General features: G+C 39.8%; 1 protein-coding gene across 18 annotated transcripts in view; it reads right to left on the bottom strand.

Moving 5' to 3' along the window:
• Window positions 1-27,128, bottom strand: part of LOC122556528 (teneurin-2-like) — a 1,106,639-nt gene that overhangs the window by 228,292 nt on the left and 851,219 nt on the right. For all 18 annotated transcript variants that reach the window (XM_043703277.1, XM_043703278.1, XM_043703280.1 and 15 more), the window contains one exon: window positions 14,658-14,892. In XM_043703277.1, the coding sequence (XP_043559212.1) occupies window positions 14,658-14,892 (235 nt within the window). The remainder of the gene's footprint in view (window positions 1-14,657; window positions 14,893-27,128) is intronic.

Below are 27,128 nucleotides of genomic sequence, written 5' to 3'. Positions count from 1 at the left end.
TTTGTCCCTGCGGGCTTCATTTGGATCCCTGCATCCTTCTTCTCTGCTATGTGTAGATTGAAAAGCTACACTTTTGGCTTGTTGATTAGTAAAGGTTGGGAGCAAGTCCCCTAACTGCAGTGTGGCTGCTTGAGGTTACGTTATTCTTACTCTCCCCCAAGCACCAGCCAAGTTCAGTTCATGCACATTGAATAAAAGAAGCATAGTTTTCACAGTATGAAGTCCTCTTCAAGTTCCCCTCCAAATCACACATCATCCTGACTTGAAAATATATGACCATTCCTTCATGAAAATGGATCAGAATTCTGAAACTCCACATCTCACAGCACTGTGGGAGTGCCTACATCACACAGGTTCAACTCAGTAGTTCACTGTTATCTTAACAAAGGTAAGTAGGGACGTGCAAGAAGTGCTGGTCTTTCTGGACAAATCCACATCCTAAAAGTTATGAACAATTTTACAAATGATAAAACTGCAAGTATCAGAAAATTGGAGCAAAAGTGAATGACTTTCATTCTTTGGTCTTAGTCCTGCCATCAGGGTGAAAGAGGCTTCAAGAGGCTACAATTTCCCAGAGTGCAGATTCTGGAGGAGGGACTGCTCCATCCAGTTAAGGATGGCAGGCAGACTCCAGCATCTGCATGGAAAAGCCTGTCGGCACGGTAAGATCAGCAGCTCCACCATCAAAGTGAGAACTGCCGAACTATACAGCAGCGCAGTGGCTCAGTGATTAGCACTGCTGCCTCACAATGCCAGGAACTCAGGTTTGATTCCAGCTTTGCTGACTGTCCATTTGCAGTTTGAACATTCTCCCCATGTCTGCATGGGTTGCCTCCGGGTGCTCCATTTTCCTCCTACAGTCCAAAGATATGCAGGTTAGGTGCATTGGCCATGCTAAATTGCAGAGAGAAAGTGAAGACTGCAGATGCTGGAGAGATCAGAGTTGAAAAGTGTGGTGCTGGAAAAGCACAGCAAGTCAGGCAGCATCCACGGATCAGGAGAGTCAACATTTTGGGCATAAGCCCTTCATCAGCAATTCCTAATGAATGGCTAATGACGGAAACATTGACTCTCCTGCTCCCCGGATGCTTCCTGACCTGCTGCGCTATTCCAGTGCCGCACTTTTCAACTATGCTAAATTGCTCCATAGTGTCCAGGGATGTGCTGGTTAGGTGGATTAGCCACAGTAAAATGTAGGGTGACGATGATAGGGTGGGAGAAGCTGGGTCTGGGTGGGATGCTCTTCAGAGGGTTGGTGTGGACTCGATGGGCTGAATGGCCTTTTTCTGCATAGTTGGGATTCTATGAGGACATGATATAACAGTCCTATTTGCTGGCTACAAATGGGGTAGACGGCTGGAAGTGTGGGGGCTGGAGGACATATAGGGCAAAGTCTTCCACCGCAACAAGTGCTTCCTTAGTCAAGGTTGAGATTGAGAGTGATGCTATTCCTGTTCAATAGAGTTCACAACTCTGATTTCTACCTGTCTTGCTGCTGGGAAGCCTACATTATTTCATGGATAACTTTCGGTCACAATCTCTGCACACCAGCTGGAAATTCCAGTGGGTGCCGGGAAAGTGCCTCAAGGGGCTTAATTTTCTACTCTCTGTTGTCAGGCAGATAACCATTTCCAACCTCAATCCCAACTTCTGCAGCATGAAGAGAAAGGAATCATTTTTGGAGCTGGCCAATACCCTGAAGAAGAGTACACATCCAAGGAGTCGATGAATAGTAAGACTTTGAAATTTAGACAGCAGTACAAGATTTCTTAAAATATGAGTGTAGGTCGATAACTCAATAATATAAAATAACCGAAAGACCAATAAAGTATGAATGGGCTTTTATAATAGTGCATGGAATAGGTAAGTAAAGAAGTAATGACAAATTTCAATAAAAAATCAGTTATAGAAAAGACATTAAAGTCACAGATATCATTCAACATTGTTTGAGAAGGATGATGTCAGACAGTAAAACTTCGGATCCTGAGATGATTTCCACTGGGATGGGGAGGATCAGAAAAGGTGGATGAGAGTTTTGAAATAACAAATTGTTTTCACAGAGTTGAGTGGGAAAACGTAGTTCCTCTGGCTGAGCAGAGTTGAGAGTGTGGTGCTGGAAAAGCACAGCAGCACACTCTCGACTCTATCCTCCAGCATCTGCAGTCTTCACTTTCTCCTCTGGTTGAGCAGCCAGCGACGAGAGTTCATCAATTTAAAACTGACACCACGAAAGTGAGTAAAGAGGGTCAGAGAAGTTTCTTTACCACACAGTTGCTGAAATCCTCACTCTCTGGAATGGTTGAGGCTGAATTGATTAATTGTCTTAAGGGAACATTGAAGCAAAGAAATGCCCAGCAGCTTTCAAGTGGCAGCAGTTTTGAAGTCTTATTCAGGCAAAAAGCTAATAAATGCTGAATGAGTTGTAGAGTCTCCACCTGAGCTCTAAATCTCTATGAAATCATTACTTTACATTTGCCTTTGGATACTAACTGACCTGCCAACTACTTTTTCATCCAGTTTATGTGTCAACAGCTAGCAAATTGTAAGTCCATGCACAATCACAACTCTAATTATCTGGAAGAGGATTTAACAAAATTTTCTTGAGGTCCTTAAACGATGGGAGCTTTGGCTCAGTGAACTCACTCATGTAAAGTCAATCTTAATGAATTTTCCACAAGAGAGGGGCATGCAGGAACACTATTGTCTTAAATATTACCAATAAAACTGATTTGGAGATGCCGGTGTTGGACTGGGGTGTACAAAGTTAAAAATCACACAATACCGGGTTATAGTCCAACAGGTTCAATTGGACGCATTAGCTTTCGGAGCGCTGCTCTTTCATCAGGTGGTTGTGATGACCATCTGATGAAGGAGCTGCACTCCAAAAGCTAGTCCTTCCAATTAAACCTGCTGGACTATAACCCGGTATTGTGTGATTTTTAACTCCAATAAAACTAATATTTAAAAAAAAAGACTTCAAAGAAATAAAATTAATACAAGATTTATGAAGCCTCTGAGAAATGTTGTGGTAAGGTAGTTTCTAGATGAGGAAGGTCTTAAGTTTGATCTTTGTATCTCTTTGTGGTTAACTGAAGAATGAGGAGATCTCATAGAAACCTGAAACAACTCCACAGAGGGCAGTATCCTGTCACTAAGTCACATTTTATTTACACAGCCCTATAAAATTCTAACAGGACTAGACAGGATAAACACTGGAAGAAATGTTCCTGATGACTGGAGAGTCCAGAACTGAAGTCAAAGTATGAGGATATGGGGTAGGCTATTTATGACTAAAATGAGGAGAGCCTTTTTCACCGAGAGAGTGATGAATCTGTGGAATTCTCGACCACAGAAAACAGTTGGTACTAATATATTGAATGTTTTCAAGAAGGAATTAGATGTAGTTATTAAAGGAGTCAAATGGTACTGGGAGGAAATGAAAGCAGAGTAATGCGTTGGATGATGAGGCATGATCATACTGAAAGGTGGAACAAGCTCGAAGGGCTGAACAGCCCACTACTGATCCTGTTTTCTATTTTTCTATGTTTAACTATCCAGAAATGAAAAGATTGATCCCAGCATCTTTGGACTGTGGGGAGGTGATGTATCAAACAGGATTCCTACTCCTGATTGCTGTCCAATTTGAAAGTGCACCATATGGATGGGAGGACGAGTTTATAGTCACCTGTTTTGTCTATCTACCTTCAATTCTTACAGTGAAGGCTGTTGGACTAGTAACAAGCTTCACAAATTCATACAATCATTGAGTCCCCACAGTGTGGAAGCAGACCATTTGGCCCATGGAGTCCACACCAACCTCTGAAATGCATCACACCCAGACCCATCCATCCTACCCTATCCATGTAACCCTGCATTCTCCATTGCTAATCCACCTAACTTATGCATTCCTGAACACTATGGGCAATTTAGCATGGCCAATCCACCTAACCATCTCTGGACTGTGTTGGTTCTCATGTGAATAATTAACTTTGGTTGAGGTAATAAATGCAGCCATAAGCTAAGTTGCAGAAATAGAAAGAAGAGTGGGAGACAAAGAAAGAAATGTGTCTCTCTTCTTTGAATAGGAATTAGCCCACCACCTTATGTTATTTAAATGTTTCCTTGACATGATTTTCACTGCATGCTATTGCTGGAGCAGAAATATTGTTTTTTGCTTTAAAGAAGCAACATCACTCATTCTGGTGTTTCTGTGAAAGAATGGGTAATATTTGTAAAGGCTTGAGCATGACAGAAAAATTATTTTGAAATATCAGTTGGATAATGGAGCTATAAATAAAACGAATCAACTGTCACTAATGTAAAGGAATAGGCTCATTTCCAAAGGTTTCTGACTGAAGGATTCATGCTGTACAATTACCTTCAGTGCATTGTGAACTTTCTTTTATTCATTCATGGGATTTGAGTGTCATTGATTGGGCCAATATTTATTGCCCTTGAGAAGGTGGTGGTGAGTTGACGTCTTGAACTGTTTTCGTCCATTTGGTGTACATAGACTCACAATACCATTAGGAAAGGAATTCCAGGATTTTGACCAGGGGACACGAAAGGAATTGTGACATATTTTTAAGTCAAGATGGTGAATGCCTTGGAGGGGAACTTGTAAGGTTCTAAAGAATATATTTTGGATGTAAAATACTAACATTTTGTCTTCATGTGACACCTTTAACTTAATAAAATTAAACAGAAGAGGACCTCAATAAATTATAGGAGGACATTAAGAAACATTCAGACTAGGTATATAAAATGCAACACAGATACATATGAGGTTGTATGTTTTCGTTGGAGGAATACAGAGATCCTTTACTACTTGAAATGTGCAAGTCAAGGTTTGGTAGAGAAACAAACAATCTCAGAATACATGTATACCTATCACCAAAACTTTTGAGTTTTGAATTGGCAAGAAAATTAGTTAAAATAAACAAAGTGCTTAACTTTATTTCTAAAAGAATAGAATTGAGAAGTAGGGCTATTGAACTATCTGAACTTTGGTCAGATCAAACTGCATGCAGTATTGATTGTCATACAATAGAATGATATTTAGGCAATGGATAAAAGCACAAAGGAGATTTATGATGATGACACCAAAAATGTGAAGGTATACATATCAGGAAAGGATCAAAAGGTTAGGTCCCCTTTCTCTTGAAAACAAAAGAAAGCTGAGGATTGATTGATCTTTTATTTTCTAATTTGTGAAATGATTTGAACGAGTCAATACAGAAATAATGTTTTGACTTGTAGGGATGAGCATAGTTGGAGAGAGTCAGTCTAAATGTCTGCTGCTTTAAGGAATTTAACAGGGAATTCAGAGGAAACCTATTTATCTAAAGGGTGGTGAGAATGTGGAACTTACTATCATAGAGATGATTAAAGGGAATCATATAGACATACTTAAAGGAGGCTAAATTAAAATGAGAGAGGAGAAAATACTGATACAAATTTCTGTGATAAAATTAAACAATCAAAGATGAGAGGAGGCTCAAGTACAGCATGGGCTGGTTGGGATGAATAGCCTGTTTCAGTTATTGTCTATTCTATGTGATTCTTTATTTATAGTCTGAAAATATTTCACGAGGGTATTATAAAACAAAACCTGACAGTGAGCCACATGAGGAAATATTATGATAGATATCTAAAAACATCATTTTTAAGGAAATTGTTAAAGGAGGAAGACAAAATAATGAGCTGGAGATGTCTGGGGGGGGGGGGGGGGGGGGGGAATTTTCAGACTTTAGGTCCTTAGAAAATGAAGGCGTAACTATTAAAACAGGTATTTTCAAGAGGCAAGAATTAGATGAGCATTGATATTTCAGAGAGTTGTGGCATGGAAGGAGATAACAGAGATAGGGAGGAATGAGGTCACGAATGGGTGTGAAAACAAGGATGAGAATTTTAAAACTAAGTGAATAAGATACAGAATATTCCTTAACTTGCTTGTACTAATCAGTGGAGGCTGATTCACTGTAAACCAAATACTTGATCCAATAATTCAGTCCCATTTACATCTGTAGCTTCACTTAAAATCAACAGACGTTTCTTAATGAACATGCGCTGGCACCATATACTACAATCTGAATCTGGTTACTAGAAGATTTAAAACATTTATTTTTCTGAAAAAAGTTCAATTTTAGTCATGAAAGTAATCTGCATTGTGCAAGACAGATAAGAAATGGGATCATATTAGTGAACTTGATCCAGCTGCAGAGAATCACATTCTCAGGTACATATTTGAGTTATGATGCCAGTATTGATCTGTGCTAAAAATACTCATTTCCTGAGAGCAGTAATAAATTAATTGGTATGAACGGGTATTTCCTCAGACCTGATCCTTCAGCTGAATCAGTCTCAATTTTGAGGGGAAAAATCAATATGAAAGGATGGTAACACAAATGTGAAACTGGATGTATTTGTCAAGCAGCTTAAGGTAGTGAGTTTTTAAAACAAATGTCAGAATAATCAAACCCAATTTCAAAAATACGCCAAGAATATCTTTAAGCTGTGAACAGATGCACATAGGAATTAGATTTGAGAGAGAGAAAAAGCAACAAAAAGGCTTTTTGGATACAGCTGAATTCTAATAAATTCATAACTGTTTTGCCAAGAAATGTTATGATCAGATCAGGATATATTTTCGCAAATTGCAGATTAAAACTGCCAATTTTTAAATATTTGCCCCACACTCTGTTTGATCATTAATTCAGCAAATCAAACTCTAGACAAAAACAACAACAAAAAATTAACAAAAATCTGCATTTCACAGTGATTAAGATGTTTTCTGGCTGTGGATTACAAATGCCAGTTAATTATTGTTGGACTATAAGACAGATAACTGGTGAACGTAATGCTGTACTTCAGTTGTGTGTGTGTTCCATGGAAAAGGAATGAATGGAAAAGGACTAGGACTGATTGGAATTGTGTAAAATAGGTCTGAATGGGAAGGGACTTGATCGACTGAAATTCTGTGCAAACGGGATTAAATAGGAAAGGTTTGGTCCATTGTAGCTCTGTCAAATGGGATTGACTGGCCTATTGGAATTCTTTGCGTACATCGGAAATAATTTTATCTGGATTTGACACTGCGGTGGTAATATCTGTCCTTGCATATGTGGTTTCATATTGTAGTGTATTTAGCCTTTTACAGGTTTCAAGCTATGTGTAAGCTGTATATCATCATCTTTTCAATGTTGAACAAGAAAAACATGTTACTATCAGGCAACTAGATTTAAACACACTGGGAGCTGAGCGCTTGCTCAATTTTACTACTTAGAAGTTTCTGCTCTGACTCAATATCTTTCGGGGTGAGCTTTTGAAGCAGTAGGTCAAATAGAATTGGGACTGTTTGAATTCACTTAATTCAAGATCTATTCAAATTCTACTTGACATTCCTGCCTGTTCTAGATAAGAGTAGCAGTAGGATTACACAAAGAGAATAAGTGCCTTGAATGCAGAGAGGTTCTTTGGGCTGATGTGATTATAAGCTAAGAAACTACTTTTTAAAATAAAGTTTTTTTTTATTTGTAAGCGTTTTGAATTCTTTCATTTTCTATTCTGGTATTTGTGAGCAATGTGTACCGTCTAGAACTCATCAGGTGCGATGGTAATTCTTTCTCAGGTCTTTAAAAGACCCCCTGAGCTGAATGGTTCTTCTTTGAAATGTCTCTCCTGCAATGGAATACCACTTGGCATCTACTGGGCAGTGCCTACCAGCAATCAAACATGCCATTGCAAGGATTGAACAAATGTTTCGTTACTATTGGATGACTGCTGCTTCAAAATGTTCTATTCCTGTGCTTCAAATTATTTTAATGGTTTCATTTTGAACTTTGTCACTGAAGTCACTACCTACTTTCAATTTCAACATGAACCTAGATTTTGCAATTGCCAAATAATCACAGCCCTACCGTATAGATGGCAGTTGTGAACTGCAACCCAGCGGAATCTCTAATGGAGCAGTCTTGAGGGAAGATGCCCAGGTAATTGAAGATACTGATGGACAATTACCCTACACCTGTAATTCTCTGAAAGTATCCATATAAATTGGATAATTCCACTGTTAGTCATGGAAAGTTCAATTATTAAAAATCCTGGGCAACTACTAAGTTGATCACAAGCTCATCACCCACCATCATCCCTCTCAATGTCAACTCCCCACACTTTTTATGTACCCAGTCCCCTGACTCCACCGCTCCTCCAAACCCAGAACCCAACACCAACCTCCCACCTTGCATGCTTCCAATCCCCCGGGACCCAACACACCTTCACCTCGGATCTGGCACCCTTCCTTCACTTGCTGTCTGCCCGAGACCTGACAGCTCACCTCTCCCCACACCCATCAGGACCTGACCCAAACCCATCACCCAAACTGACAGTGCCTTTCCTCACAACGTACCAGACCTGATATCTCCTGCTCACCCTGACTTACTTCATCACTTAGGCAAAATTGAGGACTGCAGATGATGGAGATTAGAGTCAAGATTCGAGTGGTGCTGGAAAAGCACAGCAGGTCAGGCAGCATCCGAGGAACAGGATAATCGAGTTTCGGGCAGGAAGGGCTTTTCCAGCAGCACGCTAATCTTACTCCATTACTTACCTGGCCCCTTTTACACTTTGCATCCTGGCAGTGTACCCACCTGGCAAACTAGCCCCTACACACCTGATACCCTACCTGCCCGGGATTTGAACCTCACATCTATCTTGTGCCCCTGTCCTTTTGCAAGAACTGTCAAAATGGCTGTCTGTGTGCTTGGGTCTTTAAATCACAGTAAACAGCAAATGAATGTTGTGGATAATGGGGATTGTCTGCTTTTCTGACTATCCTGCAATATGAGGAGTCTGTCAGATTTCAAGTATGATACATATTTCTGAATTGGATCTGATCAGAATCTCCTCTCAGAAATGTAGAACTCATTTTAATGTATTTAAAAAAAAAACTTGGAAAGTCCACAGATAATAAATCTATCTATCTATATATATTTGATTAGATGGCACCATGGTAAAAGGGTTTGAATATGGGTCACCTGAAATTTGGCACCAGCTGAATATGAGACAAATTTAGTAGCCATATATCACCAAAGTGTATTTAAATTTAACAAAAATTGTTTCACAATTATAACCAATGTTTTGAATTCCTTAAAATTGAACTTGTATTGTTACAAGTCTAAAGACATTAAAATTAAAATAAGACTTAAAAAGAGGATTTATAGAATAAGATGATAGAAACTGGGACTCTTATCATTGAACAAAGCAAAGGAAAAACTGGCAGAGGTGTTCAAATGTATGGGAAACTTTGAAAAATTAATTCCAGCCAATATCTTCCTACCAGTAAATAGATAAATTTAGTGTCATCAACAAAACAACAAAATGAAATATTCCAAGATTTCTTTGAAGGCAAATTGGTTTTGTGATGTGGAACAACTCTTTTGGAGCTAAAATAACTCCACAGAGACAGCTGTCAGAATGAACAGGATGTCTGACCCTCCTGTTTTAATCTGTTAGCCAAACTTACCTGATTTGACCAAATTAACAGACCCAATCAGGGAGCTCATATTTTATGACGTGCACCTGCCTGACCTCATTATAATGACTACTGGAACATGGGTGAAATTGGAACAAGTCAGAATTTTTCTTTTTGAGGATACCAGTATAACGAGAGGCTATTGGCATTAGACAGTATCCAAGAAAATAAATAAGAAACTCAGATATCACCGAGAAGAGGTAAACCGTAGAGCTTACAATCACAAAGGGTGGTTAAAGTAATTAGTGTACATGTTTTTATGGAGAAGCTTGACAAATAATCGAGAAAGAAGGAAATAGATAGTTGCAGTGGTCAAACTAGATGAGAAAGATGGAAGAAGGCTGAAGTGAATTGGAAACACCATATGCTCTGTTTGGACTAGATGGTTGATTTTGTGCTGTTGACCCAATATAATGGATCTCTGCCGCTATTACAAAGTTGCTTTTATATAGTGCCTTTCATGACCACTGGAAGTCCCAAGGCATTTAACATACAATGAAGAATTTTGAAGTGCTGTAACTGTAAGAAACGTGGCAGCCAGACTGCACACAACAAACTCCCAAAGTCAGCATTATGACAACAATCAAATCATCTTTCTTTGTGATGTTAATTAGGTGAGCGATATGGGTCAGACTCCATGGGATAACTCACTGTTCTTCAACAAAAGATACATAGGATACACTGATGACCTTATTATGGCCTTCCTTCAGAGGAATTATTTTTTATGTATTCACTCCATCAAAACCTTTCATTATATTAACATCCTCTAATCAATCTCCTCTCAACCTTCTTCAAGCGAGAGGAGAGATAAGCTGTTTATACTTTTCTGTTTGTATGTTGATATATTTCGAACGTCATTCTTGTAACCTTCTCTGTACCCTCTCCAGTTTCTCTCTGCTTTTATGGCTCAGTCAGATGGCTTTTTGATTAACAAAGAATCCAATGTTAAAGGGATAGACAAGAAAGTGGAATCCAGAATCAGATCAGCAATGATCTTATATAATGTCAGAGCAGACTGGAGAGGCCAAATGACTTACAACTGCTCTCAGCCCAAGAGAAAAGGTATACCACTTGGGCAACAGCACGTCAAGAAGGCCACTTGCCAGCACCTCTCAAGAACAATTGTGGATAGACAATAAATGCGGTCTTGCTGGTGGCACCCATATCCCATCAATCCACACAGAAAAACTCAGAAGTTGAAAAGTGAGTGTCAGATTTGAGATTTTGAAAATTACAACCTCTGACATCACTCCAATTCACATACATTTTTATGTGTTAAAATCCGGCCGAACATCACAATTTAATATGAGAGGTTTCCTTGTATAGTAATATTCAACAAAAAAATAATTGAATGTGTTTACAGTGCCATACAAATTGAGCGATAGACCACTGATGGGTGTTAATTGGGCTAACAAGATTCGTAAATAGATCGATCAAAAAATATGAATTTAGATCAGCTAAAGAAAGGGTGTACCTCAGACAGAATACTTCTATGCAGCAACCCTATTTTGTACAGAATGATTATAGATCAATACAAGTTACATTAAAGTGCAGTACATTAGAGAATGTTATGTAAATTTTATAAGATTAGCCAATTTGGAAGGCAATTCTATACAATTTCTATTATATGTGACATGGTTATATTGTGGGAGAAAGCTTTGCTTTCTCAAGGTTTGATTGGTAACAAGTGACAATACTTTAACCTGTACTGCACAGATTAGATTCTTTATTGGATCTCTGAACAAAACAACATTTGTACACAAGTGATATTTTATAAAAACAGAGACATTATGCACAATAAACTTCTTTAAAACAGTCATTGAATTCTATTTATCAATCTAAATTTGACATGGTCTTGTAGTTCCTGACCCCAATGGCTTAAAGGTTAAGGGGGTGCCTGCCCACAAGGTAGATACTTGTCCCTGCAATTTTACACTTTCTTCAGAGGAAATTCCACTTTAGAGAGCTGCTAGCTAATTGGATAGCTAACAGTTTTGGAAATGTGTTGCTGGAGAAGCGCAGCAGGTCAGGCAGCATCTAGGGAACAGGAGAATCGACGTTTCGGGCATTAGCTAACAGTTTTGCAGTATCAACAATGCCATGAGTGGGACCACTGACCAGTCCTTCATACTGAGGAGCCTGGGTAAATCTCAGGCCTGGGGTCGCTGGCAAAGTGAGTAAAAGTGGTTGGATTTGAAAGCAGGGAATAATTTTTGTGGGCTGATGCCTCTGAGGTGCTCGGGTGTGCTGCAATGCTAGGTTCCCCCATTCCTTGAATGACACCAACACAGGCAGCTAGACTTACCTGACGTCCTGTCCTCCATTTAGTTATGGCCAAGACATGGAATGTTCATGTTCATGGAATGTTCATGGAATGCCCTGCCAGTAGCAGTGGTGGACTCTCCTCATTATGGGCATTTAAGCGGGCATTGGATAGGCATATGGAGGATAGTGAGCTAGTGTAGGTTAGGTGGACTTGGATCGGCGCAACATCGAGGGCCAAAGGGCCTGTACTGCACTGTATTCTTCTATGTTCTATGTTCTATGTAAGACAGGGGTGGTTAAGTAGTTGGAGCATAGATAACCTGCTGGCAAATATGTGCCCTCTCCAGAGTGCATATTTCAATCCAGCATAAACTTTTTAAAAGTATTAAAAACAATTTCAATTTTCAATTGCTACTCAAACTGTTTGCAGGTCAATTTGAGTTGGCATTTTCACCTGAAAATAAAAGCCAGGTTGCACGATAACACTGCAGTTAGTATCTAAAGTCAGGACTGTGTTACTTCTTTCCTTTCTGCCACTTCAGGCCACCTCTCCCTGGTTAGAACCATTCTTTTTACAGAGTTCTGCCAAAACAATTGTCAAATTATGCTTAGACTCAACTGATACATTTGTTTCCCACTTATTCAGGAACTCAGTAGAAACATATTTTAAAAAGATTCATCAAAATGTAGAAGCTGCCGCCAAAAGGAGCAGTTGAGGCAAATAATGCAAATTCAAAGATGGAAAATATTGATAAGCACACAGGAGAGAAAGCATTAGACATATCTGCTGGTAAGGCAAAAGTGAGGACTGCAGATGCTGAAAGTTAGATTCAAGATTAGAGTGGTGTTGGAAATGCACAGCAGGTCAGGCAGCGTCCGAAGAGCAGGAAAATTGACATTTCGAGCAGGAGCTCTTCATCAGAAATGTCGATTTTCCTGCTTCTGGGATGCTGTCAGGTCTGCTGATAAGGTTGTGTTCAGAATACGGGGAGGAAGATTGTGTGGATTATAACTGCTGGCACTGACCAGTTGGTTAGAAAGGCCCATTTCTATGATTGAGATTAGATGTACTCGGTTTAACATTTAGTCCCTCTCTCTCTCCCAGGAAGCATGCACCTTTGTCTGCTATTGGCCCTATCTTAAACGTAAAGTCTGGTCAGTCCCCTTTGCAGGGAAGAATAAGCATAGGGCATGTGCACAATGTTAATCCAATGACCTGACTTTAATTTTCAGAAAATCAAATGAGTTTCAAATGTGCTTAAAATATCAGAAAGAAAGAAAACAAAATTTGAAAAGACAAAAGTAAAATGACCTACTTTAAGGGATAAAGATAAGCCACTGCTTGAAAGCTGACTTCTGTCACTGATGGTATCAGTAGAACACCCGAATACCTCAATTTGCAAGATATATTTTAAATACGGCAGCAATTCATTCATCATTTCAATTGGTTATTGTTGAACAGTCTCTCCAGAGCCTTATCTTAGGAATTCCTCTGCTTACAAATTGCCACTAACAGCAAGGCCATCCTAACAAGTGCTGAGCAGCCCTCAGTGCCTCAAATGAGGATGCCACTGGTACTTACTGGTAATGTAGTGTCATGCAGGGCTCAAATGCAGCTTTTACTCCCCTAGCAAATAGATTTATCTGAATTTGTTGAAAGTGGCAATGGCCTTTCCTGACGAATGTTCTTTTCATACTCAGAAAACCAATGTAAACTGAAGCATTGCAACCGAAATGAGAATCCAGCTGACGAAAGCATTGTCAGTGGAAAAGTGCTGGCAGGAGCCTAAACATCTGCGAAAAGTGCACTGTTCAATTTCCGACATCGACACTGTGCAGAAATTGAGCAGTGTGGTGCTCGATCACAAATGCATTTCTCAGAATGTAGCTTAATCTTAAATTTGTTTTCAAACAGCATTGACTTACTTTTCTGAGATATTTCAGAATTGCATTTAGGAGGATTTCAACAGAATTCAGAAGAATGCACAAGCAACAATTTCTAAACCATATTCCTATATGTTCAATAATTCATTATTAAATATTGAGAAGGTAAAGAGAAAAGATTAATTTTTGGAAATGGGCTGTCGCCTCTAGATACATTTCTTAACCTCAAACAGCAAAGCACACAATAAAGCCCACTGAAAGATCAGGACTCCTTGCTGTTTGTTTGCCTGGTGGTCATTTGAATCTGTTATTGCTGGGACATTTTGAAACCTCACATCATGTAAAACCGCAGTGCATTATAATATTGACTAACATGTCAGCAAAGTGACTTAACACTTGTGAGGCCAGACATGGACAGTCATATAAAGGTGTCCAGTGCAAAGCGAAAGGCAAACTCTGGTATTCCATTATTCAATCATTAAAACTCCAAGTGGTGATGGGAAACTAATGAGCAGCAGACTGCCCTGTATCTGAGCAGAGCTGCATGGGTTCTGCCTCCTGCAGTTTTTGATGATGTGTTGAACTTGGTAACATGTCAAGACGATAACTGAGCTGAAGGTTAACTGTACTCATTTGTGCAAATCAGATAAGTGTTAGGTTAACCATGAACAATGGGTTTCCCTGAACAATTTGGCATATTTAAGTGGGATGCCTTTGGTTGAAAGCTGTCATCCAGTGTATTACCAATTAAACAGATACAGATCCATAATAATAAAAAAAATTGGAACAAACAAGAAAAGGGAGCTCATTCCTCAGCTCAAGTTCATGATGTAGGCAGTCAGGAGATGAAACAGCAATACAGCAGATGCTATTGTGTTTTGTCAAAGTGGGTTAACAGATTGAAGGCTTATCAGTTGCTATAAAATCTGACAAGTCAAACCATTGTAAGATAAGAATAAATCTTCCTTCACAATACCTTGTCTCCAGTGGCACATTGCTATTCAGAACCCAGCTGTCCTGCAGCTGAACAGACTCTGGTGTGGTAGGCAGTTCATTGGGTGCAGCTGAAGGGGCATGAATCTGGTTCCTTCTGTTTGTCAAAGAGTTTCTGTTGAGGGAGTTGGCCGACGAGTGGTGGTGCGAGAGTGTCTGGTTGTGAGGTGGTGGAAGAGGAGGCCGTAGAGTGGACTGGCTATGATGGTTCGGAGGACCTGCGGAGAAAAGAAGAATACAATCATTAACATGCTATCATACATAACATTCCTTCACACAGATAAGTTGGTAAGTTGAAATGAAGATTCATAAATCTCTTGATACCTATTATGATAGAATGAAATGTCATCTGATTTCCACAGGTGCCATCCGTCCTTTTAATAATTGTTTATATTATTTCTACTGAAATTTATTCTATAATTCAGTCAAATAAACCTTCACAAAAATTGCAGTACTCGATATATAATCATAACCCTACTGTGCTCATCCATTCACATCGGGGTAGTTTCTTTGCTATGCTGGTTCTTTCCCCACTGTTAAGCATTTATCTTTTCATCTATGTCATAAATAATAGTCTATTTAGGAGTTTGTTTCAAGGCAGCTCTATATCTCAGGGAATCAGCTGACGTTGATAAATTGCTTGAGCTTCACACCTGTGGTTTACGCCATCGTGAGGACCCCTTTGTATGTTACTGACTTGTAGCAAACTCCTTGCTGTCTTTTATCCTCCAAGTAAATGTTTGCCACAAATGGATATTTGCAGGAGTTCCCGTTGAAATTTCTAAAGCAGTTAATTTTACCCCATAGAAATCTAAAGAGCACTTAAATTAAATTGTGTAGACTGCACAGTGTGAAGTAACAATTGAGTTAATGGGGAGACCTCCTGTTTTTAACACACTGAGGTGGATGTCAGGGTAATCAGCAGATTCTAAAGAAAAAGCAACAAAAAGACTGCAGTGAGCTCTTTGAATAGTTTTAATTACAGAGTGTACTGCCCTGTTCACTCTAAATATTGCAAACACATCATAAGACCAGTACAGAATAAGGAATAATACCCATTTGCACCAGATGGCATTGTTCCTGCTCATTTCTATCAGATTTCTTCTATAATTAATAACGTTTTTGTCACAAACATATTGAATACATAGTGTATGTAAGCATTAATAAAAAGTGAAATTCTGTTCATTTGAAATGGAAAATGCTAAATGGGAAAATATCTGCATATTTAATAGGCATATCTCTTGGCATTTGTAATGACTTCATTTCTTATTATTCATGTATCTAATAAGCACAATGAGAATTTTACAGTTTGGCTAATGGATTAAAAGTCACACTTACTGATTGAATTGACTTGGGGTGAAGTTGGGTCATAGCACTTTCTTAAAACACAATACCCTTCCTTCTTCAAAACCATTACGTTATAAGAAAGCATTGCAAGAGCCATTTGGAAGTGACAAAATTCACTGATAGGTTCATCTGCAAATATTTTGATTGTTCTCATGTAACAAGCAGGACCCAGAATACAGTGCTCAGCTAACACACAGAAAAGTACTGTTAATAAAGAGCAGAAACCCTCATGTCCTCCAGGTAAGATAAGATGGGCTCAGCCAAGAGCCCATAGTATTGGGAATAGTACATTAATATGGATGGAGGCCTGGCTTACTAACAGAAGACAGTGAGTTGGGATAAGGGGGAGGGGCGGGGGGTATATTCAGAATAGCAACCTGTAACTCATGGAGTGCCACAGGGACCAGTGCTGGGTCCACAATTATTTACAATATACATAAATGACTTAGATGAGGATAGTGAATGTACTATAGCCAAGTTGCTAACAATACAAAAATAGGTGGGAAGGCAAGTGGTGAGAATGACATAGAGTCTGCAGAGTGATAAAGGCAAGTGAGTGGGCAAAATATTGTCAAATGGAATATAATATGGGGAAATGTGAGGTTATGCACTTTGGCAGTAAGAATAGAGGAGCAGAATATTGTTAAAATGTAGAAAGACAGTAGAATGCTCCAGAATAGGAGAATTTGGGGTCCTCATCCATGAATCAAAAGCTCGCACCCACATTTGGAAGCTTCACATGTGGCACTTGTTGAAGAATGTACTTCGCAAATCCACTTCTCTTCAACCATCAGCAAAGATGCACCATATGAAGGTGAACTTGTTTGTTGAGTATCCAACATCTTTCATAGATGGATGGATGCTGCAATTCCATAATTACCATCCCAGCTCTGATAAAGTTCTCAAGGTTGGAAAGCGATAGGTCAATGTTTCATAGGGTAAGGTCACTTGACTGGTGTGATGGTTTTCAAAGCCAGACACAAGTATAGAATAAGATAATAAAATAACAGCTTGTGCACTGCATTCTTTAAAATGGATTTTTTTTAAAAGAAGAAAGATTGAGTTGATAAACTTTCATATGATATTGAAGGAATTGGAGTTTGGATGCACAATAACACAAAGTGTGTACTCAGCATGCAGCAGCAAATGACATGGAAAACAATCTCAGCTTCTTTTCTGCTGTTTCTGATGGCTCCATCTTGTTTAAATGCAGCACTTGGCAACCACTCAAAGTGGTCAACAGTAGATAATTCAAAGAACACATTGAAAATATCTTATTTGCTGTGAAGCCCTTCAACCTCCATCTCCATAAAACAAATTTTACTTAAAAGCCTTTTTTTTCCAGTTTAATGAACTCGAATTGCTTTTCCAAAGCACTCAATGCATCTCGAGCACCCAGAGTAAACAAATTATTTTAAAATCCAATGTATTTAAGAATTCATTCGTTTTAAGCACATGATGAGGTGATTGGTAAATGATTATTGTTTTGGAAAGATGTGGCTTTTTGAAAAAAATCTATTACATACGGTGGCTCTATCACAAGAGTTTTGTTATAGTCAAATTCTTCTGGGCTTCCAAGAAAGAAAGAACTTACATTTTATTGAAACACATAGGATGCTACATATGTTTACTTATAGTTTACAGTGTAACCAATTTTGTTTTGATGACCACCTGGTTTGCACATCAAAATCCACAAAATCATCATGAAATGTTTAAACAGACATTTCATTTTGTGAGAGATAAATGTGAGGCAGGCCACTGGATGAAATCCCTGTTCTTCAGTGCAGAACAGAGAATTGTTCTATACTTTTGAATAGGTAGATCAGGCCTCAGTTTAACATCTTGCTCAAAGGACGAGGAACTCCATGACAATGAACATTTCTATCAGTATTACACTGAAGATAAAATTCTTTGTTCTCGAGTCGGAACTTGAACCTCAAAATTGCCAGTTCGAAGCTTAAAGGTGTTTAGTAGCTTGACTTAGGACATGTTTCGATACAGCAGAACTGTCTTGGTTTAAAGTGGTTGGTCACACACAACCTACATTCCAGTATGGTTAGGGTGTTACTAAAATCAAAAGCACTGACTGTAGAAGCAGACTGAGGGCAGGTATGGGGATGGATGAGAACCAGAGCAGCTGGGTAAAAGGGCTGACTTTATTCTTTGCAACTTCATCCTGGTTGAAAATAGTCAGGCTCTTTACTCTTCATTCCTCATCCACATCAAATCCACATCATCCCTTCCAGCCTGTGTCCATAGGGCCTCATACTCTGCATGTGAAGACATGTCTTCCTGCCAATGCTATGCCACCTCATTCTCCACTGACTCCAGCCATTTCCCTTGGTCTTTCATACCTTCCAAGCCTACTCATGTCTTCCAGTCACTCCCCACAGAACGACAAGGCCTTACACTTGATCAGAGGAATCATAAGGTAACAATGATGCAGTTAGAAATGGTATAGAATTATGCGGCATTTTTAAATACCAGAGCAGCTGTTCTAATGTATTTATGTGCAATGGAACTGAAAGCACTGACATTCACACGGTCCCACATTGAGCACACTGCAGAAAATTGCATGATATCATGGCATTTTATATCACATCAGGGGTTCGAGATCGACCAATATTGCAGACGTTTTCTGGTATTTTTGAACTATTCTTTCAATTTACACGCATGGGTATGCCCATTCTATGCAATATTTATTTAGAGGACTGACCTGCCATCATAATGCACTAGTCACTGCAGTATTCAACAGAAACCACCCACTGTATTATATTGCATCTGACAGTGCCACCGTGGATGTCCCCCATCCATTGAGAGAATTACTGCTGGTTCTCAGCAATTTCTGTTTCGCAAATAACCTGCTTGTGAATGAATTTAATTAATTGAAGCCTTAATTATTGGAATCAACAGTTTCCTATGTATTTAGAACTGTATGTGGATATGTGTTAAAAAAAGTGAACAAATGGTTTAAAGCCAACATTTTAGTCTGTGGCATTTTCATTATTGTACAAACAATAACATTTTTTGAGATAATAATAACTTGAGCTATTGAATCTGACATTGTTCAAAAATATGGTCATTAACCCAATGTGCTTTAGGGATTATATTTTTTGATTGCCACAGTCTTGGAACCAGTAGTCCATCCTAGGAATTTCCCCAAGGTAATTACCAGTCTTCACTAATTGCTTTTTTGTTGCTTTAACTTTTTTTGGATAATTGTTTTGTGCTCATTACAGTGAGAGAAGAAGGTGTTAAATTGTTTAATTTAACATTCTCATCCTCACTATTAAATCAATTCATGGCATTACCCCCTCTTCTATCTCTATCATCCCCCAAACACCCTCTCCCCCACCAACTCACTGTCTGTTCCTTTGACTCGGGCATTTTGTGTGCCCTCTGTGCTTTCTCTCTGCCATTGTATGCCATGCCTTCAGTTACCCATGACCTGAATTTCTACCATCTGCATCTTTCAAACACCCTCCCCTTCTTCAAAAATATCTTTAAGGTTAGGGATAGTACTGGCAGGTGGAGCTGAGGGATTGTTGAACGGTGGAACAGACTTGAAGTCTCAATGATCTTACTTATATTTACTTCTGATGACACTTCTCTGAAGTGATATATACAAAATTCCTTCTTTATTAAAGGTGCAATAGAAATGCAAGTTATTGCTGATTTTGTCATTGCCTTAAAAGTAACTCTTTTCTCTTGGAAACTCATTGTCAGCATGGTGCACTTACAGTTCTGAGAAAGTACAACTCATTCATATTCTTCAAAAAACAGGGTAGAAAATTGACTTGTTTGGCCAAGAAACATGCGTCTGGTTTTCACTAGCAACAGCCTGATCAGTGAGAGAATGAAGGGGAAGGCTTACAGTAAGTCAATCAGTGGCAGCCAACAGAATGAATGCTGTGGAGCTTCACAGACAGTATTGCTTTCAGTGGCAGCCACTTTTGCACTCCATCCATGGCTGACAAAAGCTGGCAAAAACATTCTCAGTGTATGCTGCACTCAGAGCTACCCAATTTACCTGAGCCATTTTAAAACTGGTTTGAGGCTTCTCTTTAGCATCTGCGAGATTCCTAATGGTTCTTGTAAGCAACAGCTAAAGTAAAATTTGCCTGATACCAATACAGCAATGTACACATTACAGACACTCTTAGGGACGCACCGCATAGCTCTACAAACTTGGTCACCTTTTACGCCATTTTTTGCACAACTAAGAGCAAACTCTACCCCTCTGATGTAAGTTCATCCTCTGCTGTGCCTGTATCTATTGTTCACTTTCTCACAACAAATACTATGGTTGAGATTGGTAGTGGATTGCTAGAGTTATATACATAGGCAACTGACCCACAAGATAGTGACTAGGGATGGGGTGAGAAGTAGAAAGTTGGAGAAAGAGATAGAAAGAGTCAGCCCTTTTTCACTTTTCTACTTCCCAATCTCTGTTTCAGGCATCGACCAACATTAGATTTTATTGTCAATATGGAGTTAAATCAAAGTCCTCTGCATGACCTGCCATTTGACTTCCTCCTCTCCCCCACTGGTTTAGAGTGTATGTGTTTTACCCACTGTGGCTCACTGTATGGCCAAGAATGAGAACTGCTATTTGCGAGATTAACAGTTTTCAGCCTGCAGCGTAACACCTCATCAAATGAGAACAGTGCTGGACAACAGTACTTTTATGACTTGGTATGATGGACTGGTTTATGTACATGGCCTGATCAAGGAAATTCTGAAGAGCCTCCCAGTGGTCATCAGTCTAGCTATTGACTCACTTGACATTTCACAAGCCTGAGTTTATGATAAGTTAGATGACAATAGAAGAAAAATATCGCAATAAACGAAGCAAATTAGAAAAAAAAATCCACAGCATCAAGATTATTATTATCGGCTACAACAGCCCGATCAATAAATATGATGTGTGTCGGGTTGAAATGCATAAAATAGAGCAGGAACCATGACAAGGAAGATAAACAAGATGCAACAGACTAAGACAAAATGCAGAATATCACCAGAAGGTGTTTTGTCCTCTGCTTTAAAATAATGTAACAGAAGGTATAAATGTCAATTTAAAATAATGAATCTTTTTAGTCAGCTTATGTATCTTTGAAAAGGAAGGTGTCAAATTCATTTGTATCAGTGAGAGCTTTGAGGGTGTACAGAGATTCAAGAATTTTAAAGAGCAATAGCTGAAATTCTCCGTGACGCCATTCCTGAATGTATAAATTCTGGCTGTGGGTCTATCTGTGCATAACTCACTAAAATTTCTTATGACCAAATAATCCTATCTCCTCGTTTGTTGATCCCATCCTAACTATCTATATTTGGCTCTTTTGAACATTATGTGTTTTCATGCGAAATTGTAGAATGGAGAGTTTGGCATATTTTGCCAACTCGGCAAAAGAATAAAACATTCTCATTGCTGTAACTACCACAATCTGCCAGAGATTGAACCTGGACTCTCCTGACAGTATGTTTCTTCAGCATACCTTCTCAAATTATAAGTTTTGTTTCTACAATTATTTTATCTGACACTGATCTTGCCTATCTTGAAGTTTCATAGATTTCCTACAGTGTGGAAACAGGCCTTTCGGCTGAACAGGTCCACACCGACTCTCCAAAGAGTATCCCACCCAAAACTATTCCCCTACCCTGTTACTCTACATTAATCCCTGACTAATGCACTTAACCTACACATCCCTGAACACTATGAACAATTTAGCATGGCCAACCCACCTAAACTGCACATCTTTGGATTGTGGGAGGAAACTGGAGCACCCAGAGGAAACCCATGCAGACACAGGGGGAATGTGCAAACTCCACACAGTCAGTCGCCTGAGGCTGGAATCGAACCCAGTCCCTGGCGCTGTGAGGTATCAGTGCTAACAACTGAGCCAGCATGCCACATGTTAATGGTAAGATATTAGTCTCAAACAGTTTCACATTGGATATATGCAATTTTTGTTAATAAAGTCTCAGATGGTTGGAAGTTATTCGATCCAATTTAAAGCAGAACCTCAAATTTTAAATTTTCAACTCACATTGGAGATGGTTTTGGAGATGGCCCAATGCACTCAAAGGAGAAATGTGTAGCAGAACAGTTCATTTGAGAACAATATAATATTACTGCTGAACCTGCTCCATGTTTTGTTCAGCTGGGTTTTTAATAGAACACTTGGTGTTGAGGATTTGGGCAAGAACTTAGATGTGGTTAATTCTGAGTTTTATCCAACTTCTGATGGTTTTGTCCTGATCATTGATTATTTTTGACTTTGTGAACTCAAAAATGAGGGACAATGCTTAAACTGAATTCAGGAATTGATTACAGTGCGACTTGAAAGTATGAGAACAAGTCAAGTTTCCATTTTTCAGTTTCATAATAATTATGGTCTGTCAATTGTATTCACTCCATTGATCAAAGACACGAGAAGGTCCCTTCAAGAAAGCTCTAAAGAGGTTCCAAATGGCTTACACTTTTAGCGGTTACAATGGTGTTCTTGCAAATTAAAAGGACCTCTTTACTGTTAATAGTGGACTTCACTTTTACCTCATCTCCAGATTGCATAATCGAATGGCAGGATAGGGGTTTTGATCTGCAATGTTTCATTAGTAACGTCCTTTTCATCACATCTCAGGAAGGGTATACTGGTTTTCGAGAGAAAGTAGTGTAGATTTACAGAATAATATCTGTACTTTCACAATGAAGATTGAAGATGGTGCCGAAACCCATGTGACTGCTTGCAAGCTCCATCCAGCAGATCTCACTCTAACATTTCTTGTAACCGATTTACACTTTTCTAATGTTGATCTTGCCTCGCATACACCCTGTGTGATCTGACCTTTATCCCTCTAGGTTTTTTTTCACCCAATGATCTGTATGTCCTTGCTTACTATGATTTGCCTGTACTGCTCACAAACAAAGCTTTTCACTGTAGAGTCATGGAGAGGTACAGCATAGAAACAAACCCTATGGTCTAACTCATCCATGCTGATCACATATCCTAACCTAATCTAGTCCCATTTGCCAGTCCTTGGCCCATATCCCTTTCAACCCTTCTTATTCAATGCCTTTTAAATGTTGTAATGCCTTCACCACTCCACCACTAGGCCGTGCAGTCAGAGCACATGCAGATCAACTGGCAGAGGTCTTCTCGGCCATCTTCAACCTCTCATTGTAGTAGGCCACTGTCCATGCCTGTTTCAAGAGGGCCAACATCATCCCTGTGCCTAAGAAGGCTCATGCAGCATGTCTCAATGACGACTGCCCAGTGGTCCTAACTTTGGTGGTCATGAAGTGCTTTGAAAGGCTGGTCATGGCATTAATCAACTCCAGCCTCTCCATTACTCTTGACTCACTCCAATTTGCCTATTGGACCAACAGATCCATATCAGATGCCACATCACTTGCCCTTCACTCATCCCTCGAACATCTTGACACCAAGGACAGCTACATAAGAATCCTACACATTGACTACAGTTCAGCCTTCAACACTATTATCCCCTCAAGACTGATTACTAAACTTAGTGGTCTTGGATTAAGTCCCACTCTCTGCAACTGGATCCTCAGCTTCCTGACCCACAGGCCACAATCAGTGAAGATTGGGGACAATATTTCATCCTTACTAACACTCAACACTGGAGCCCCCCAACGGGTGTGTACTCATCCCTCTACTGTACTCACTGTACACCCATGGCTGCGTCGCCAAATACCAGACTAATGCCATTTCCAGGTTCGCTGATGACACCACCAGAGTCGGTCAAATCTCAAATGGTGACAAAACAGACGACAGACAGGAGGTGGAAGACCTGGAAGAATGGTGCACTGAGAACAACCTAGCTCTCAATGCTGGTAAAACCAAGGAACTCATTATTGACTTTTGGCGGGATGTTACTCATGCCCCCCTACACATTAACAGCACAGAGATGGAACAAGTGGAGAGTGTCAGGGTCCTGGGAATGGTCATCCACAGCAAGCTTTCTTGGACTCTTCATGTGGTTGCACTGGTTATAAACGCCCAACAACATTTGTTCTTCCTCAGGCAGCTGAAGAAATTTGGCATGATGGCAAATACCGTTGCCAACTTTTATAGGTGCGCCATCAATAGCGTTCTGTCTGGATGTATCACTATGGCAACTGAACCACTTAAGATTGGAGATGGTTACAGAGTGGTGAACTTGGCCCAGACAATCACAAAGGCCAACATCCCACCTACAGAATCCATCTCCCAAGCCCGCTGTCAAGGAAACGCTGCCAGTATTCTCAAAGATCCATCCCACCCTGGCAATGGTTTTCTACAACCTCTACCATGGAGGAGAAGGTACAGAAGCCTGAACACATGCATCAGCTGGTTTCAAAACAGTTTCTACCTGACTGCTATTAGAATATTGAATGGACTCACAAACTCTTAACATTTGCCTATACCTGTGTTTTTGTTTTTACTGCTGTTTACCTAGTATTGACTTATCTATGCTACTAAACTATGTGATTTGCCTGTATTGCTCGCAAGACAAAGATTTTCACTGTGTTTCAGTACATGTGACGATAAATTCAATTCAATTCAATTCACTTCACATGAAAAAGTTGCCCCTTAGGTTCTTTTTAAATCTTTCCCCTCTCACTCTAAACTTATTCCCTTTAGTTCTGGACTCCCCATCCTAGGGAAAAGACCTTTGCTACTCACCCTATCCATGCTTCTATAAACCTCTACAAGGTCACCCCAGCCTATTCAGCCTCTCCTGAAAACTCAAACCCTCCAACCCTGGCAACTTCCTTGGAAAATATCCTTTTCTGAACCCTTTCAAGTTTCACAACATTTTTCCTGTAGGAGGGAGACCAGAATTGCGCACAATATTCCAAAAGTGGCCTAATCAATGTCCTGTACAGCCGCAGCATGACCTCCCAACTCCAGTACTCAGTACTCTGACCAATAAAGGAAAGCATACCAATCACCTTCTTCTCTATCCAACTGCCACTCCTCGGCCCATTGGCCCATTTGATCAAGATCCTGTTGTAATCTGAGCTGTCCACTCAACCTCTAATTTTGGTGTCACCTGCAAATTTATTAATTTATTTCTATGTTCACATCCAAATTATTGATATAAATGACGAAAATTAGTGGACCCAGCACCGATCCTTATGGCACTCCACTAGTCACAGGCCTCCAGTTTGAAAAGCAACCCTCCACCACCAATCTCTGTCTTCTACCTTTGAGCCAGTTCTGTTTCCAAATGGTTAGTTCTCCCTATATTCCATGTGACCTAACCTTGCTCAGTAGTCTACCATGAGAAACCTTGGGAAATCATGTCTCACAAACTTGATTGAGTTTTTTTTAAGTCCTGAAGAAGGGCTTATGCCCGAAACGTCGATTCTCCTGTTCTCTGGATGCTGCCTGACCTGCTGCGCGTTTCCAGCAACACATTTCCAGCATGAGAAACCTTGTCAAGTGCCTTACTGAAGTGCAAATAAATCACTGCTCTGCCGTCATCAATCCTCTTTGTAAATTCTTCAAAAAAACTCAATCAAGTTTGTGAGACATGATTTCCCAAGCACAAAGCCATGTTACCTATCCCTAATCAGTCCTTGCCTTTCCAAATACATGTAAAACGTGTCCCTCAGGATTCCCTCCATCCCGGAGCCATGTCTCTGTAATTGCTATGATGTCCCAGACCCATGTTCCTAACCATGGCCTGAGTTCATCTGTCTTCCCTGTTAAGCCTCTTGTATTAAAATAAATGCAGTTTATTTACCTCATTCTCTGCATTGTTCCTGCCTGCCCTGACTGTTTGATTTGCTCTTTTTCCCAACTGTACCAGTCTCAGACCGATCCCTTTCCTCACTCTCTCCCTGGGTACCACCATGCCACCTTACTAGTTTAAATCCTGCCAAGCAGCTCAAGCAAATCTCCTTGCATTCATTTCCTCCTGTTCTATCCTCCTGTTCCCACCCTCACTAGCTCGTAGCGCCTGAGTAACTCAGATATTACTACCCTCAAGGTTCTCCTTTTTAAATTCCTGCCGAGCTTCCTACATTCTCCTTCAGAATCTCATCCATTTCCTTTGCTATGTTATTAGTTCCAATATGTACCACCTGCTGGTCCCACTCCCCTTTGAGAATATTCTGCACTCTCTCCAAGATACCCTTGATCCTGGCACCAGGGAGGCAACGCACCATTCTGATTTCTTGCTGTCGGCCGCAGAAATGTCTGACTAAACAGTCCCCTATCACAATTAATCGCTTGGAACCTGATGTACTCTGTGTTACATTAGAGCCAGTCTCGGTACCAGAAGCTTGGATGTTCGTTGTACATTTCCCTGACAGTCCATCACTCCCTACATTTTCCAAAACAGCATATATGGGGATAGCCACACGACACTCGTATACTACCTGCTTCCCTCTCCTAATTCTCCTGGTGGTAACCCATCTACCTGACTGGATCTGTGGTTTTTCTCCTTTCTTATAATGGCTATCCATTACACCCCCTAGCTCTTGTAATTTCTTCATTGCCTCTAACTGCCACTATAAATGATCCATGTAATCTGATAGGATTCGCAAGCAAACACATCTACTGCAGACACATTCATCAATAACATGAAAATTCTCCCTAATTTCTCACATCCAACAGGAAGAGCACATCACTCTACTAAAGGCCATCTTTGCACCTTTACAATCTACAGAAGATAGCACAGTCTTATTGCTTTAAAAAAAAACTGCTCCAGGCTAACTTAGTACCTATGCTGAAAAATGTGTTGCTGAAAAAGCGCAGCAGGTCAGGCAGCATCCAAGGAGCAGGAGAATCGACATTTCGGGCATAAGCCCTTCTTATGCCCGAAACGTCGATTCTCCTGCTCCTTGGATGCTGCCTGACCTCCTGCGCTTTTCCAGCAACACATTTTTCAGCTCTGATCTCCAGCATCTGCAGTCCTCACTTTCTCCTAACTTAGTACCTATGTTTTATATTTTTAAATTTTAATCAAGAGGCAAATTTCAATAAAACATCTAATCAAAAAGAACCCACTCTATTCACTATTAAATAAAGACAGGAAAGTTACACTAAAAAAAATACATTTATCTGCTCCTGTGCTGTGAGGTCTCCCAGATATG

Source organism: Chiloscyllium plagiosum, chromosome 14, assembly GCF_004010195.1.
Source record: "Chiloscyllium plagiosum isolate BGI_BamShark_2017 chromosome 14, ASM401019v2, whole genome shotgun sequence".
Classification (NCBI taxonomy): domain Eukaryota; kingdom Metazoa; phylum Chordata; class Chondrichthyes; order Orectolobiformes; family Hemiscylliidae; genus Chiloscyllium; species Chiloscyllium plagiosum.
Note: the sequence above shows the minus strand (reverse complement) of the source record. Positions and strands in the feature narration are given on the sequence as shown.